This window comes from Salmo trutta, chromosome 6 (assembly GCF_901001165.1).
Source record: "Salmo trutta chromosome 6, fSalTru1.1, whole genome shotgun sequence".
NCBI classification, from domain to species: Eukaryota; Metazoa; Chordata; class Actinopteri; order Salmoniformes; family Salmonidae; genus Salmo; species Salmo trutta.
The window spans coordinates 34,354,488-34,372,237 of NC_042962.1; the positions used below are offsets into that span (position 1 = coordinate 34,354,488).

Here is a 17,750-nt window from a genome sequence, read left to right on the forward strand (position 1 = left end):
GCCTTAGGACATACAATGTCAGGTGTAGTCAATGCAGGATACAGGTTCTGTTCCTTCACAGCTAATGGACTGTGACAAACACACCATTTGTGTATTCTCAGTGAAATGGATTAAAAAGAGAAAATAAGAAATCTCTCTATTATCAAAACACAATTACATGTACTTGAATGCATTCTAACATTAAGAGGGTAGAGTTTAGTGAAGCAAGGGGCTATCATCCCAAACTGAAGCCACACAGAGGAGAGCAGAGTAGATTAGGGAAGAGGAGTGTTTCGAGGCGAGGCGAGTAGAAGCGAAGAGAGGATAAGAGGCAAGGCTAAACAACCTCTCATTGAGATCATAGCCCTGTGCATTGATCGACTGTGACAGGAATCCATTACCCCCTGTTGCCCTAAGACAAGTAAAACACAACATCATTAGGATATGGTCATCTAGAAACAATGTTTAATTAATTTTCTCTTACGGATATGTCCCTGTTCAGGTCACACGTATGTATAAATCGCTTTGTGTCCAGGTTTTGGCCATTACACAGTGATAATAAAACAAGACTTTATTGTTGATAAAGTCTTTTTTAGATAAATAAAAACTGCATTCATAATTTGATTTCAATTGTTTCTGTTGAATGGGGCATAGTGAGTCTGATTCATTATGTATTCATGGGAGTGGTCAGGGGAATACAGTATGTTCACTCTGAGAAAAGGCTGCAGGGGGCAGGTTTTTAATATTGTTGCCAGTCAAAGAAATATGTAGAAAAAAACTCCTTAATGTAACTTTTACCGAGTCACAGAACTTAAAGGATAACCTAATGTCCCAACAGTGTGAGTGTATTGTGTATAAACAATGCTAAAATAACTAGAAAAATATAAAACTACCTCTGTATATTAAAATTCCAAATGCATTTTTTTTTACAACAGCCGAGAACAAATCATTATTATTTCTCCCTCAGGAACATTTAAGGTAAATTAAACCCTGTTTCTTATACACAGAAACTAGGACAATCGCAAACAGATTATTTGATGTGTTGGTAACTATTTACCTAAATATTTGTCGGAATGTTTCAAAGAATCATCATCATCATCAGTAAAAAATATTCATAAGTATATTCTTATAGCACACCTGTTATCCAACCTTTAATTAGCGGCTTTGTTTTCAGTCATATTTGGCCGAGTCAACCAGGAAAAAAATACTCACATTATCTACATGTAGACTGTAACTGAGTGAGAAAAGGAGGGGGGGGGGGGGGGGGGGGGGGGGGGGGGGGGGTTAGTGTGCCAGTTTAATGTAAAAAAAATTTCTCTCTCAGGTAATTCAAACCTTCAGCGCAAAGGACCAGGATCTGCCTCAAAATGGTCATAAGTTCTCCTTCAAACCGTCAGTGACGGACATCAACAACAAGAACTTCACTATCCGCGACTTTGGAAGTGAGTTATCTTGACCATGTTTCTGACACAATGCCAGTGAGGAAGAAAAAGTAGTCCTGATAGTGAAGAAGTATGATGACAGCATCTAACATATCTCTAGGTGATACATTGCATCCATCATAACACCTGCAACAAGGTCACAGGCTTTATCCTTTAGACTTGTGTTGTTGTGAGTACCTTGTGTTTTTGTGAGAACCTGATACACAGTGTTATCTTACATATCCAAGCAAAATAATATATATTTCTAGACATTTTGTGCAGGAGCCATGGCCATTACCATCATTGGGAGTCAACTGTGTAATATAACTGATTTGTGATTATTATAAATGTAGAAAAATGTGTACTGTTGTGTCAATTCTATAGAATTTATGTTGTCATATAGTATATTCTCAGAAAGGTATGGTGTCTATTTCCAATGGGGATATTGTGAAACACAGCCTTGGAAGTCTAACATGCAAAGGAGGGTAAAGACGAGTGTGAGTGTGACCTATTGCAGTATGAAGCTGTGGAAACTAATGCATTTCTCAACCTTGAAGAGAGACCTGGCTTGAGCCTCTGATCCAGTTTTACTTTTTGGACACAGCGTCTCACAGCTTTTTGCCAACAGACACAATCTCCAGATACAGGGGTGAGATCTGATACGCAGGGAAAAGGCATTCAAATCACCACTGGCGAAGTCTAGCAAAGCAGGAGAAAAGAGAAAAAATACAGATGTCATCCCAAATGGCACCCGTTCCCCTTTATAGTGCACTACTTTTAACCAGAGTCCATAGTCTGTGCATAAAATGTAAAGTATTTTTTGACACCTTGAACCCCTGTCAGGAAAAAGTCCCAGGCCTTGTCAGATGAACAAACCAATCCTGACAGGGGTCAGACAGTCTAGATACAGTGGACAGGTTTGGGGCTGGTCCAAGCTGACACATCGCCTCGTTCCTGAGAAACACTGTCCAGATCTATTCCTCTGACCAACTTCACACCTGCTGCAGCACCAGCCCTTCCTGAGTACATGCTTCCCTTACTCTCCTTTGCAGGCAATGTTAGCTGAATGAACAAAACCAAACAGTTTCCCAGAGCACTCAGTTGTAGGGGGTAAGGCTGCCATGTTGTCCCGTAGGCAGTTTAAATGTTTTCTGAGGCAACATGCTGGCTGATGTAATGTCAGGTCAGCCTTGTTTATGACATGGGACAGTAAAACAACCAACTTACAACATTTCTGATGTAATTTCCAACAGGCACACATGCACACATGCACAAGAAAACACAGGTTCATTGTCTCATTGTATAGGTTAGTGTATCCCAAATAAGACTATTAACAATGGCTGTTTCTTTGTACCATATCCTTAATAAGACTATATTACTATTCATCCATAGTTAAACAATGGGTGTTTTGTTTATTTCTGTCCCAGATAACACAGCCGGGATAGTGACTCTGCAGAGCGGTTTTCGAAGGCATTCCCAGAAGATCTACTTCCTGCCCGTTGTAATCCAGGACAGCGGCTACCCCGTCCAAAGCAGCACAGGCATCCTGACCATCCGTGTGTGTGGCTGCGAGTCAGATGGATCACTTCTCACCTGCAGCGCAGAGGCCATCTTCCTCCCGGTGGGGCTGAGTACAGGGGCTCTGATAGCCATCCTCCTGTGCATTGTCATTCTACTAGGTGAGTCATTTATGCCTCATTCACTCCTCCTAGTCAGGATTGACTGTGTTATGCTGTTTATCCCTGTAAGGCCCACCCAGAGCATGAACCAATGTTCACAAAAACACTAACATACCCACAAAGCAGTGTCGTAACCACTAGACTAACCACCACAATAGTCAGTGTATTGTCATTCTACTGGGTGAGTATTGAGTAATTTACTCTTGTGGTAGGTTCTACTAAATTATGACTGTGTAATTTCTCCTGGTGGGGAATAGTACAGGGGCTCTGATAGCCCTTTTTCTGTGCATCGTTATCCCTAAACCAAAAAAGCACATGCTTTAACATGACATTTCACATGTGAAATCATGTGAAAACATGTTTTTGGAGCACTTAAAATTTGCTATCATGTCACGTATAGTTTCATGTTGTTTTACATGTTGTCATGTTATCACTTTAACTTCACACAAGTTCACATGTGAAATTCATGTGTTTTGCCTTAAGGGATTCTACTAGATGAGTCATTTACAGTAATGACTGTGTAACAGATCTGTGTATGTCCCTGTACGGACAACCCAGGAGAGAAACCCACATTAACATCACTTATGAAGGCTAGCCCTAACCCTAGCTGTAATGCAACCCTTAACCTTACAAGCTGACAAATCATAACCGCTTGCCTTACTAAAACTATAGTATTGGTTGGCTTGGCCGGTGGCAAAAATCATTTAGCTCTCAGGGAAGCTGATGCCACTGCCCGATAGATTAGCTCACACTGGCTATTTAGTTTACAGATGGCGCCAACAGATATGACAGCTCAACTTCTAGCTCATAATCAACTTTGCAGTATTTCCTTTTTTTCTGTTATTTCTTACATGATTAGCCTAGAATTTTTTCTGCGTTATTACATATAGCCGCAAATTTTTGGGGGATATCAGAGCGACGGTAATTCACCAGCATTACGACCAGGAATACGAATTGGAATCTTTGTTCGCACCATCCAGGGCAATTTAATTAATCCAGTGGCTACTCCAAAACACTGCCAGCGGAGTAGAGGAATTCAGAGTAGACGTTTTGTCAGGCGGCGTGCACACCATCCATCACTTCCAAGTATGTTACTCGCTAATGTTCAGTCTCTGGATAATAAAGTAGATGAGCTCAGGGCAAGGATCTCCTTCCAGAGAGACATCAACGATTGTAACATACACTGTTTCACAGAAACATGGCTCTCTCGGGATATACTGTCCCCATCCATACAGCCAGCTGGGTTCTCAGGATATTGTGCAGACAGGAATAAAGAACTCTCAGAGAAGAAGAAAGGCGGGGATGTATGTTTCATGATTACCTATTCATGGTGTGATTGTGATAACTCAAGTTCTTTTGTTCACCCGACCTAGAATACCTCACAATCAAATGCCGACCGTATTACCTCCGAAGAGAATTCTTATAGTCACAGTGTCATGCCCTGACCTTGGAGATCCTTTTATGTCTCTATTTTGGTTGGTCAGGGCGTGAGTTGGGGTGGGCATTCTATGTCCTTTTTTCTATGTTTGGTATTTGTTTGTTTCTGCCGGGAATGGCTCTCAATCAGGGACAGCTGTATATTGTTGTTGCTAATTGGGAGCCATACTTAGGCAGCCTGATTTCCTTTGAGTTTTGTGGGTGGCTATTTTCTGTTTAGTGTTTTGCACCTGACGGAACTGTTCGGTTGTTCTTTTGTTTTGCTTGTTGCATTAGTGTTCAGTTTTAACATTAAAATGACGAACACTTACCACGCTGCATTTTGGTCTGATTTCTCTTCCCCTTCATCCGAGGACGACGAAGACCGTTACACTCAGCCGGTTATTTTCCCCCTCTAGCCAATACCACAACGGCCCTCAAAGAACTACACTAGAACTAAATCTGATAATGGCGCTGGAAGAAATGACAGCAGTTTTATGGGCGCCCAACCAATTGTGCTATTATGTGTTTTTTTTGCGTTATTTGTAACTTATTTTGTACATAATGTTTCTGCAACCGTATCTTACGGCAGAAAAGAGCTTCTGGGTATCAGGACAGCGATCACTCACCTCGGATTAGACAAAGATTTTTTCAACAACAAGCAAGACTCACATGATATTCTCCAAACACCCGGCAAGGCCGACATCCCAGTTATTCACAAGAGGAAGCGATGCAGGTACAGAGGACGAAGAGCCGTATGCCTCGTCAGGACCCGCAGAAGGCGAGTAGGAGAGCTGCCATTACCATCAACATTACTCGCCAACGTGCAATCATTGGACAATAAATTAGACGAGGTACGATGACGTATATCCTACCAACGGGACATCAAAAACTATGTTTCACGGAATCATGGCTGAATGACGACATGGATATTCAGCTAGCGGGATATATGCTGCACCGGCAGGATAGAACAGCACACTCCGGTAAGACGAGGGGGAGCGGTCTGTGCATATTTGTAAACAACAGCTGGTGCACGAAATCTAAGGAAGTCTCTAGATTTTGCTCGCCTGAAGTAGAGTATATTGTGATAAATTGCAGGGCACGCTACTTGCCTAGAGAGTTCTCAGCTATACTTTTCGTGGCTGTTTATTTACCACCACAAACAGATGCTGGCACTAAGACTGCACTCAGTCAGCTGTATAAGGAAATAAGCAAACAGGAAACTACTCACCCAGAGGTGGGGCTCCTAGTGGCCGGAGACTTAAATGCAGGGAAACTAAAATCAGTTCTACCAAATCTCTACCAACATGTTAAATGTGAAACCAGAGGGAAAAAAATTCTAGATCACCTGTACTCCACACACAGAGACGCATACAAAGCTCTCCCTCGCCTTCCATTTGGTAAATCCGACCACAACTATATCCTCCTGATTCCTGCTTACAAGCAAAAATTAAAGCAGGAAGCACCAGTGACTCGGTCTATAAAAAAGTGGTCAGATGAAGCAGATGCTAAACTACAGGACTGTTTTGCTATCACAGACTGGAACATGTTCCGGGAATCTTCCAATGACATTGAGGAGTACACCACATCAGTCACTGGCTTTATCAATAAGTGCATCAAGGACGTCGTCCCCACAATGACTGTACGTACATACCCTAACCAGAAGCCATGGATTACAGGCAACATTCTCACTGAGCTAAAGGGTAGAGCTACAGCTTTCAAGGTGCGGGACTATAACCCGGAAGCTTACAAGAAATCCCACAATGCCCTGATACAAACCATCAAAGAGGCAAAGCGTCAATACAGGGCTTAGATTGTAACATAATACACCGGCTCCGACGCTCGTTGGATGTGGCAGGGCTTGCAAACTATTACAGACTACAAAGGGAAGCACAGCCGCGAGCTGCCCAGTGACACGAGCCTACCATAAGAGCTAAATCACTTCTATGCTCGCTTCGAGGCAAGCAACATTGAGGCATGTATGAGAGCATCAGCTGTTCCGGACGACTGTGTGATCACACTCTCCGTAGCCGACGTGAGTAAGACCTTTAAACAGGTAAACATACACAAGGCTGCGGGGCCAGACAGATTACCAGGACGTGTGCTCCGGGCATGTTCTGACCAACTGGCAGGTGTCTTCACTGACATTTTCAACATGTCCCTGATTGAGTCTGTAATACCAACATGTTTCAAGCAGACCACCATAGTCCCTGTGCCCAAGAACACAAAGGCAACCTGCCTAAATGACTACAGACCCATAGCACTCACGTCCGTAGCCATGAAGTGCTTTGAAAGGTTGGTAATGGCTCACATCAACACCATTATCCCAGAAACCCTAGACACACTATAATTTGCATACTGCCCAAACAGATCCACAGATGGTGCAATCTCTATTGCACTCCACACTGCCCTTTCCCACCTGGACAAAAGGAGACCTATGTGAGAATGCTATTCATTGATTACAGCTCAGCGTTCAACACCATAGTACCCTCAAAGCTCATCACTAAGCTAAGGAACCTGTGACTAAACACCTCCCTCTGCAACTGGATCCTGGACTTCCATCTGCATTGTGTCCCACCACCCGCCAACCCCTCTTTTTACGCTACTGCTACTCTCTGTTCATCATATATCCATAGTCACTTTAACCGTACCTACATACCTCAATAAGCCTGACTAACCAGTGTCTGTATATAGCCTTGCTACTGTTATTTTCAAATGTCTTTTTACTGTTGTTTTATTTCTTTACTTACCCCCCCCCCACACACACACACACACCTTTTTTTCGCACTATTGGTTAGTAAGCATTTCACTGTAAAGTCTACACCTGTTGTATTCAGCGTACGTGACAAATAAACTTTGATTTGATTTGACTGGACTTTATGCAAACTGGAAAGTACCTCACTTAGGCCACATTTATTGTAGCTGGGGATTTTAACAAAGCAAATTTGAGGAAAATGCGACCAAAGACTTACCAACACAATGACCGTAGCGCTCGCCTTGGAAAAACATTGGACCACTGCTACTCAACTTTTCGAAATGCATTCAAGGCCCTCCCCCTCCCTACCTTCGGCAAATCTGATCATGGCTCCATTTTGCTCCTCCCTTCCTATAGGCAGAAACTCAAACAGGAAGTATCCGTACTAAGGTATTCAATGCTGGTCTGATCAATTGGAACCCATGCTTCAAGATTGCTTTGATCACGCGGACTGGGATATGTTCCGGGTAGCCTCTGAGAATAACATTGACGAATACACGGATATGGTGAGTGAGTTCATCAGGAAGTGTAAAGGAGATGTTGTACACACTGTGGCTATTAAAACCTACCCTAACCAGAAACCATGGATAGATGGCAGCATTCTCGCAAAACTGAAAGCGCTAACCACCACATTTAACCATGGCAAGGTTACTGGGAATTTGGCAGAATACAAACGGTGTAGATATTCCCTCCGTTTGGCAATCAAACAGATAAAACGTCGGTACATAGACAAAGTGGAGTCGCAATTAAACGACTCAGACATGAGACGTATGTGGCAGGGTCTACAGACAATCAAGAACTACAAAACGAAAACCAGGTACATCGCGGACACCGACGTCTAGCTTCCGGCTGAGCTAAACACCTTCTTCGCCCGCTTTGAGGATAAGACAGTGCCACTGACTCGGCCTGCTACCAAGGACTGTGGGCTCTCCTTCTCCGTGGCCGATGTAAGACATTTACGGGTGTTAACCTTCACAAGGCTGCCGGCTCAGACAGCATCCCGAGCCGCGTCCTCAGAGCACGCGCAGACCAGCTGTCTGGAGAGTTTACGGACATCGCCGTTGTTCCTGTACCCAAAAAAAAGCAAAGGTAACTGAACTAAATGACTATCACCCCGTAGTACTCACTTCTGTCATCATGAAGTGCTTTAAGAGGCTAGATAAGGATCATATCACCTCTAACTTACCTAACAGCCTAGACCCACTTCAATTTGCTTACCGCGCCAATAGATCCACAGACGATGCAATCGCCATCGCACTGCACACTGTCCTATCCCATCTGGACAAGAGGAATACCTATGAATAAATGCTGTTCATTGACTGTAACTTAGCATTCAACACCATAGTACACTCCAAGCTCATCATTAAGCTCGCCCTGTGCAACTGGGTCCTGGACTTCCTTTGGTAGGAAACAATACCGCCACTTCTCTGATCCTCAACACAGGGGCCCCACAAGGGTGCATGCTCAGCCCCCTCTTTTATTCCCTGTTCACTCATGACTGTGTGGTTACGCACGCCTCCAACTCAATCATCACGTTTGTAGACGACACAACAGTTGTAGGCCTGATTACCAACAGTGACAAGACAGCCTACAGCGAGGATGTGAGGGCCCTGGGATAGTGGTGTCAGGAAAATAACTTCTCACTCAATGTCAACAAAACAAAGGAGCTGATCGTGGACTTCAGGAAACAGCACACCCCCATCCACATCGACAGGACAGCAGTGGAGAAGGTGGAAAGCTTAAAGTTACTCGGCATACACATCACTGACAATCTGAAATAGTCCACCCACACAGACAGTGTGGTGAAGAAGGCGCAACAGCGCCTCTTCAACCTCAGGAGGCTGGATAAATTTGGATTATCCCCTTAAACCCACACACACTTTTACAGATGCACAATTGAGAGCATCCTGTTGGGCTGTATCACCGCCTGGTATGACAGCTGCACCGCCCACACCTGCAGGGTTCTCCAGAGGGGGGTGCGGTCTGCCCAACACATCACCGGAGGAAAACTACCTGCCCTCCAGGACATCTACAGCACCCAATGTCACAGGAAGGCCAAAAAGATCATCATGGACATCAACCACCCAAACCACGGCCTGTTCACACCGCTATCATACAGAAGGCGCGGTCAGTACAGGTGCATCAAAACTGGAACCGAAAGACTGAAAAACAGCTTCGATCTCAAGACCATCAGACTGTCAAATAGCCTTCACTAGACGGCTTCCACCCGGTTACGCAACCTTGCACCTTAGAGGCTGCTGCCCTATATACATAGACTTGGAATCACTGGCCACTTTAATACTGGAACACTAGTACCTTTAATAATATTTTATTCATGTTTACATAATGCTTTACTCATCTCATATGTATATACTGTATTCTAATCTACTGCATTTTAGTCAATGCCACTCCGACATTGCTCAATCTAATATTTATATATTTCTTAATTCCATTCTTTTACTTTTAAATGTATGTGTATAGTTGTGAATTGTTAGACACTACTGCACTGTTGTAGCTAGGAAAACAAGCATTTCGCTACACCCGCAATAACATCTGCTAAATATGTGTGCAGTAAGTGACCAAAGAATTTGATTTGATCTGCTCTCCAAACCATTGTTATCCATTTAACAATGTATTGTGAGAATATCCTCACAGACTTGTCAATGTGACAATTGGGAGCAGAATGAAGTGCCACTTCCTGTGTCTTATTCATGGGCTAGGATTTAATTACAGAACAAGTATTAATGGAGTGCTGAGATATGAGCCTTGATGGATGGGAATGAGGGTGCTGAGCTTGAGCCCCTCCACCCCCGGATTGGATTGACCTCGTAAAACATCATCCAATCCCATTATCTCATTACTCCTTGGTCACGGACTGATTTAAGCTTTAACTTAACCCTAAAGGTCAGGGCTGTAAAACTTGTCTTTAGAGTATTGTCTTAAACTCATCCCACTTAAAGAGAAGCTCATCTGCATTCATAGCAGCTTGTTTCCAGAGTGTGTGTGTGATGAACGGCCGTAAAAATGTGTAATTATTTTGCAGTGTTGGTCAAGTATGGCTGTGCCTGTGACCAATACAGAGTGGTCAAAAGGTTTTAAAATTACCCTCACCCCCTCCATCACTGATGATTGTGGCTGAGGAGTTGTTCATCAGCGGAATGCGAAGAGTCATGAGCCGCTCATGTATGCCATTAGGCAGTTCAGTCAAGCGGGTGGTCAGTGAAAAAAAGCCTGCACATGCATAGTTTAGTGTATGGGAGCATTGAGCTATCCTTGCACACACATACTTGACGACTGGGATTCCTAATCCAGTGCACCCTTCATATGCCTTTCCAGTTGAGATGGCACTCCTGTATCCGCCTGGTCAGCCAAATCAAATTTTATTCGTCACATACACATGGTTAGCAGATGATAATGCGAGTGTAGCGAAATGCTTGTGCTTCTAGTTCCGACCATCCAGTAATATCTAACTGTCACGGCTGTCATAGGAATGAGAGGACCAAGGTGCAGCTTGTGTGTCATTCCACATTTTATTTACTCTATGAAACTATGCAATACATAAATACACTGAATAAACAAAACAACAAACCATGACGCAGAGGTGAAACAAACACTACTCAAAAATATCTCCCACAAACCCAGGTGGAACAAACCCTTACTTAAGTATGATCTCCAATTAAAGACAAGGAGGACCAGCTGCCTCTAATTGGAGATCATCCCAAACAAAAGCAACATAGAAATACAAAACTAGAACATGAACATAGAAATACAAAACATAGAAAAACACTGAAAAACACTGACCTACTCTGCCATAGAAAATAACATCTTACTATGGTCAGGACGTGACACTAACAAGTAATCTAACCTAACAATTTCACAACAACTACCTTATACACACAAGTGTAAAGGAATGAATAAGAATAAGTACATACAAATATATGAATGAGTGATGGCTGAACGGCATTGGCAAGATGCATAGATGGTATAGAGTACAGTATATAAATATGAGATGAGTAACGTAGGGTATGTAAACATTATATAAAGTGGCATTGTTTAAAGTGGCTAGTGATACATTTATTACATCAATTTTTCCATTATTAAAGTGGCTAGAGTTGAGTCAGTATGTTGGCAGCAGCCACTCACGGTTAGTGATGGCTGTTTAACAGTCTGATGGCCTTGAGATAGAAGCTGTTTTTCAGTCTCTCGGTCCCCATTTGATGCACCTGTACTGACCTCGCCTTCTGGATGATAACGGGGTGAACAGGCAGTGGCTCGGGTGGTTGTTGTCCTTGATGATCTTTTTGGCCTTCCTGTGACATCGGGTGGTGTAGGTGTTCTGGAGGGCAGGTAGTTTGCCCCCAGTGATGCGTTGTGCAGAATTCACTAACAGAGCTCTAGAGTTCCTCTGTGGAGATAGGAGAACCTTTCAGAAGGATAACCATCTCTGCAACACTCCACCAAGTAGGCCTTTGTGCTATAGTGACCAGACAGAAGCCACTCTTCAGAAAAAGGCACATGACAGCCCTCTTGAAATTTGCCAAAAGGCACTTAAAGACTCTCAGACCATGAGAAACAAGATTCTCTGGTCTGATGAAACCAAGATTGTCTTGCCCATTCATGCTCTGAATGGCACACCATTTCTCAATTAAAAATCCTTCTTTAACCTGTCTCCTCCTCTTCATCTACACTGATTGAAGTGGATTTAACAAGTGACATCAATTAGGGATCATAGCTTTCACCTGGTCAGTCTGTCATGGAAAGAGCAGGTGATGTTTATGTTTTATACACAGTGTATATTATCCATGTCTTTGTTCATCCACGACTCTGAGAAACATAGGATATTACAGTTTGTAAGGTTCTGTTGATTGTATAGTCTCAAATGGAGCTTGTCCAGTCTGTTCTTCAGTGAGTGTACGTTCGCCAAGAGAATGGAGGGTAGAGGTGGTTTGTCTACTCACCTACATAGGTTTGTCAGGGTGCCCGCACATCAGCCTCTCTTGTGCCGTCTCTTTCTATTCGGAGTTTCAGGATTAGGGCCTGGTCTCAGGTGACCACCAACCTGTTCGTGAGAGTTGCATCTTAGTTTGTGGTCATAGTTTGTAGGCCAAACCGTTCGGAGGCTACAGACATTACTGTAAGAAGACCAAAATTCAAACACCACTCTAGCTCTACAACCTTTCACCGCAGATACGGAAGGGCAATATCGGCAGATGCGGTGGATTGAACCCATGCAAAGAAATAGATATCCATCAGTTTAAACTAGAGATTTTGATGGGGATTTTTTTATTATGTTAATTAGATTTCCACTGGGCCGCAGAAATTGTAGGCTAAGGGTTAAGTAGATTAAGTATACCAGAAAGAATGGCACTGGAATGGAGAATGGCACCAGTTTTACGGGCTCCTGAACAAATCTGCTGTTTTTTGCGCTGATCTGAACTTTTTTGGTACATAATGTTTCCGCCAATGTTTTCTATGACCAAAAATAGATTCTGGACATCATTCTGGAACAGTGATCACTAACCTCGATTTGGATGAAGATTTCTACTTCAACGAATTGGCAGTGCAAGACATGTTCCCCGTTTTGCTCTAGGTCGCCCACAAGCCCTGCAAGACTCGTCTGAAGGTCCGCAGTACAAGTTTATAAAAATGAATGGAAGTATACATGGAAATAGTTTAATGCCTAAAATAAGGGGATAAATACAGTACAAGTAAAAAAATGAATAATAATGTGTCCTGATCTTTCTTATATCTCTCAGATATAGGACAGACACTTCAGAACAAACTACCTTTTGATTTTTTGGGGCACTGTGTTGTTCCATGTAATAAATCTGTTAATTTACGGGATTATATTGGCTAATAGCAGTAATGGCAAATTCAATGTTTCATCCAATCATTATTTGTATTTTTTTTACACCTTAGAGGTCTTAAAATACTAAATCAAATAGCGAAATAATCCTTGGTATGACCATCTTAAAACAATTCCATATGTTAGCTTAGAAATATGCAAACGGCCTTGAACTGGCACAAACTGCTAAACATCACTCTCTGTACCAGACAACATGACAAAACATTAGATGTCTCACTGTTCTCACTGTTCAACTGAAAGTGTATCTATCAGTTTCATATCAACCACTATTTGTTATGATGCATGCATACGTAATTAAAAATGTCTATATAATCTTGCGATTCAGAAAACATAATTTGCCATTAACTGCTATTGCTACTAGCCACATCAGTTAATACTATGTCCTTGCATCCAAGATGTAACTTGCTCTCACATATTGCATGTGGAATGTGAATGCATGTACACAGGATGATTCTGTATTAAAACCTGTATCATACCCTTTTTTTACATTTTCACCTAAAATGACATACCCAAATCTAACTGCCTGTAGCTCAGGACCTGAAGCAAGGATATGCATATTCTTGATAAAATTTTAAAGGAAACACTTTGAAGTTCATGAAAATGTGAAATTAATGTAGGAGAATAAAACACGTTAGATCTGGTAAAAGATAATACAAACAAAAAAACATGTGTTTTAATTATTTATTTTTAATCATATTTGAAATAAAAGAGAAAGGCCATAATATAATATTGCAGTTTAGCTGCAATTTAGATTTTGACCACTAGATGGGAGCGGTGTATGTGCAAAGTTTCAGACTGATCCAGTGAAGCATTGCAATACTGCACACATTTTTTTATCAAGTCTTCCCAAATGTGCTGAATTGGTCAATTGATATATTTTCAAGTACAGAGAACATACAAATTGATATGGTAATAAAAAATGTACGTTTACACACTACCAGAAAGGTCATACATGATGGAAAATTAGCTTCCCTACAGAAAATACACTAACCTTTACACATCTAGATGGCCGGGAGGGATGGATGTGGGGGCAGAAAGAGCAAGGGATCAAACTTTAAAACCCAGTTCCTACATTTGAATATATCAAACAAAACTACATTTTATCTCTGGGACCCTCAGGATGACAAATCAGAGCAATATTACTGAATGTAAGTACATTATTTACCTTCAGAGGTGAATGTATCAAACCAAGTGTTGTGATAAAAGTTTTTTGTTGTTGTGCACTCTCCTTAAACATTAGCATGGCATTTTTTCACTATAACAGCTACAGTAAATTGGCCAGTGCTGTTAGATTAACAAGAATTTATGCTTTCTACATATAAGACATGTCTATGTCCTGGAAAGTTGGATGTTACTTACAACGTCATTCTATTCACATTAGCAACTGTCCCGGCATATGTATGCTGATCCCGTAGAGGATAAATGTGTTACTTGGACCACACCATGGCCTAAAGTCTCCTTTTTCTCCTGCCAAGTCAATTTATCGTAAAATTAGTTGAGCAAACTGCGAGGAGATATTTTTCATGTTGAATGAGTCCTTGTTAGTAAGAAGAAGGCCCTCTTCACCCACCGTCCTCTCTGTGAAGGTAGAGTTAGTGTTGAAAGGGTTGACCACATGGTGAGAAGTGTTATCAGAGCTCAGAGTCAATATGCCTTTAGGCCCTGGCTGGCACAACTGTTATTCCAACAAGTCATGCTGTCTCTGAGAAAATGCGTGTAACACAACTTAAAGAAATACACTTTTTTGAGGGGAGAGACAGTTATTTTCTATGGTGGATTTGTCAAGCTGTGTGAAAATAATGGGAAAATTAAACTGTCTGTTGAACTGGCCATATGAGCCCTGCCTCGCATCAGCACAGCTCCCCATCACAAATAGATCACACACAGCTACCACCCTAGAAAAATATGTCCAAATAATAATGACCGTGCTTGAAATACAGACCTTGACCACAGGGGGATGGTGACGCACTGTTTGAGTTATATCAAAGAAGGACATTCCAGCACCCATGCTTTTCATTAAATTTTTTCCCTTATCCTTTCTTCATTTCAATTGAATATGTTCTATATATATATATATATATATATAAATATTGAACCATGCATTGCTTTCCCCTGTGAATACTCCAATTGAAGACCCATATGGAAAATGTTTATTGTGAATTACCACAGGGAGGAGGAACAAATTGTGGAATAATATTTTGTTCCTCTTGCTTTAAAAAATTTGTGTGAGAGATGTAAATTCGATATGGGTAGCCCCAGGCAGAGATTCCATTGGGTTTGACGCTTAAAATGGTATCTGTAAGCTAAGGGAAATGACTTGCCAGTTGCCACTGTGGACATACATTCTTATGAATACCCATTCACCCCCCTGGAAAGATCAGTGTATTTTGCTTGACTACAATGCATTGTCAGTAGGCTATGTAATGTTTGTTGTCAGGTCAGTACTCAGTACACAACATGTGTGGGAGATTTGGTCACTTCATCATTGGCAAGTCAATTGATTGCTGTGCCAGGAAACAATACCATGACCTGTCTCATAACATGCATGCCAGGGAAATGTATACCATCTCAAGCCACCAACAAAAACATAAATCAAATTGAATTTGTCACATGCGCCGAATACAACAGTGTGAAATGCTTACTTACAAGCCAGCAATGCTTTAAAATTAAAATAAGTGTTAATTAAAAAATAGATAAGTAAAAAATTGAAAATTGAAAATAAAAGTAACAAATAATTAAACAGCAGCAGTAAAATAACAAGCGAGGCTATATACAGGGGGTACTGGTACAGAGTAACTGAGGTAATATGTACATGTAGATAGAGTTAAAGTGACTATGCATAGATTATAAACAGAGAGCAGCAGCAGCGTAAAAGAGGGGTTTGGGTAGCCCTTTGATTAGCTGTTCAGGAGTCTTATGGCTTGGGGGTAGATGCTTTAAGAAGTCTTTTGGACCTCAACATGGCGCTCCGGTATCGCTGCCTTGCGGTAATTGATTAAATGCATTCTATTACATTTCCCCATGCAAGTAGCACTGTATATTATATCTTAGCCTATTTTTCACAAACTATGCTGTATTAGCAATATTATAACCAACACCATATACCACCATATAGACTACCAATACCATTCCGATTGATTCATAGTTTTCATAAACCACTGTTTTAATCTCTCTATGATCTCTCTCCAGTGATTGTGGTCCTCTACGTGGGTCTGAGACGACAGAAGAATAAGGAGACCCTGATGACGTCCAAGGAGGACATCCGTGACAATGTAATCCACTACGACGACGAGGGCGGGGGCGAAGAGGACACCCACGCTTTCGACATGGGAACCCTCTGCAACCCCAAAGTCATCAAGGAGAAACTCCTGAAAGAGAACCGGGACCTTTTCCGACGTGACGTCAAACCCGAGACGAAAACCGGCATAAACCAACCGCCTGTTTCCCAAGACAGTGCAGATATCTGCAACTTCATCAATCAGCGACTGAAAGAAAACGATGTGGACAACTCAGCCCCACCCTATGACTCTTTAGCTACCTACGCCTATGAAGGGGAGGGCTCTGTAGCTGAGTCGCTCAGCTCCATCGAGTCTCTGGTTGCAGATACCAATGAGGACTATGATTACCTCAACGAATGGGGTCCTCGATTTAAGACTCTGGCAGGAATATTTGGAGAGCAGTCGGACACTCAGTCAGACACAACGACAACAGAAAACAGACTTTGATTATGTTATTCATAGAATCCAAAAGTGGACATAAAATGCCATTATTTTAGTTTTTTTCCTTTATTTCAGGGTTTTCTATTTTAGCAAATGAATTTGTTTGTCAATTTTTTTCTTGTGGGTTTTTCTTATTCTCAATCACAAAGATGTATAAAAGGAGGATAGATAGCTAGATGAAAAAGACAGCCTTTCAACTACTTTTATAGTGAATGTTGTTTTATGTCTTATTTATTCTACTTTGTTTTCTCACTGCTAGGGGAAGAAAGACAGAAACACAGAAAATGCAAGCATTTTCTTCTTTGATATCCTTATAAGTGCCTCAATATTTTCTTTTCTCTCTCTCTCTCTCTCTCTCTCTCTGGTCACGCAAGCATAAGCTGACTGGCAGACAGAGGCATGTGGGTTTGAGACTACTCTCAGTTGGACAAGTTATGGGACAATTATGTGGCCCAAGTTTGGCCAAAGATATTTTGAATGTTATTTATTATTTATTTATTGTGATGGAGTTTTTTGGGGGGGGTTCCTTCGTTAACGTATTTATCTATGTAACGGCTGTCATGAGAGAGAGTACACCAAGGTGCAGCGGAGTTAGTGTTCATCATTGCATTTAATAATAGAAAGAACACTATACAAAACAAAACAAGAAAACTGACAGCCAAACAGTCCTGTCAGGTGCAAAACACTCAGAAACAATTACCCACAAAACCCAAAGGAAAAACATTATGTGTGACTCCCAATCAGCAACAACGAACTTCAGCTGTGCCTGATTGGGAGCCACACACGGCCCAAAACAAAGAAATACAAAAAACCTAGAAAACGAACACCCACCCAATGTAACATCCTGGCCTAACCAAAATAAAGAACAAAAACCCCCTCTCTATGGCCAGGGCGTTACAATCTATTTATCGCTTA

The 17,750-nt window shown here is 41.8% G+C and overlaps 1 protein-coding gene across 1 annotated transcript in view; it reads left to right on the forward strand.

The window, feature by feature from the left end:
* Positions 1 to 17,467, forward strand: part of LOC115195871 (cadherin-12-like) — a 203,963-nt gene extending 186,496 nt beyond the window's left edge. Inside the window, exons 10-12 of the mRNA XM_029756192.1 lie at positions 1,304 to 1,421; positions 2,828 to 3,079; positions 16,306 to 17,467. Of these exons, the coding sequence (XP_029612052.1) occupies positions 1,304 to 1,421; positions 2,828 to 3,079; positions 16,306 to 16,841 (906 nt within the window). The 3' untranslated portion in view covers positions 16,842 to 17,467. The remainder of the gene's footprint in view (positions 1 to 1,303; positions 1,422 to 2,827; positions 3,080 to 16,305) is intronic.
* The last annotated feature ends 283 nt before the right edge of the window (positions 17,468 to 17,750 follow it).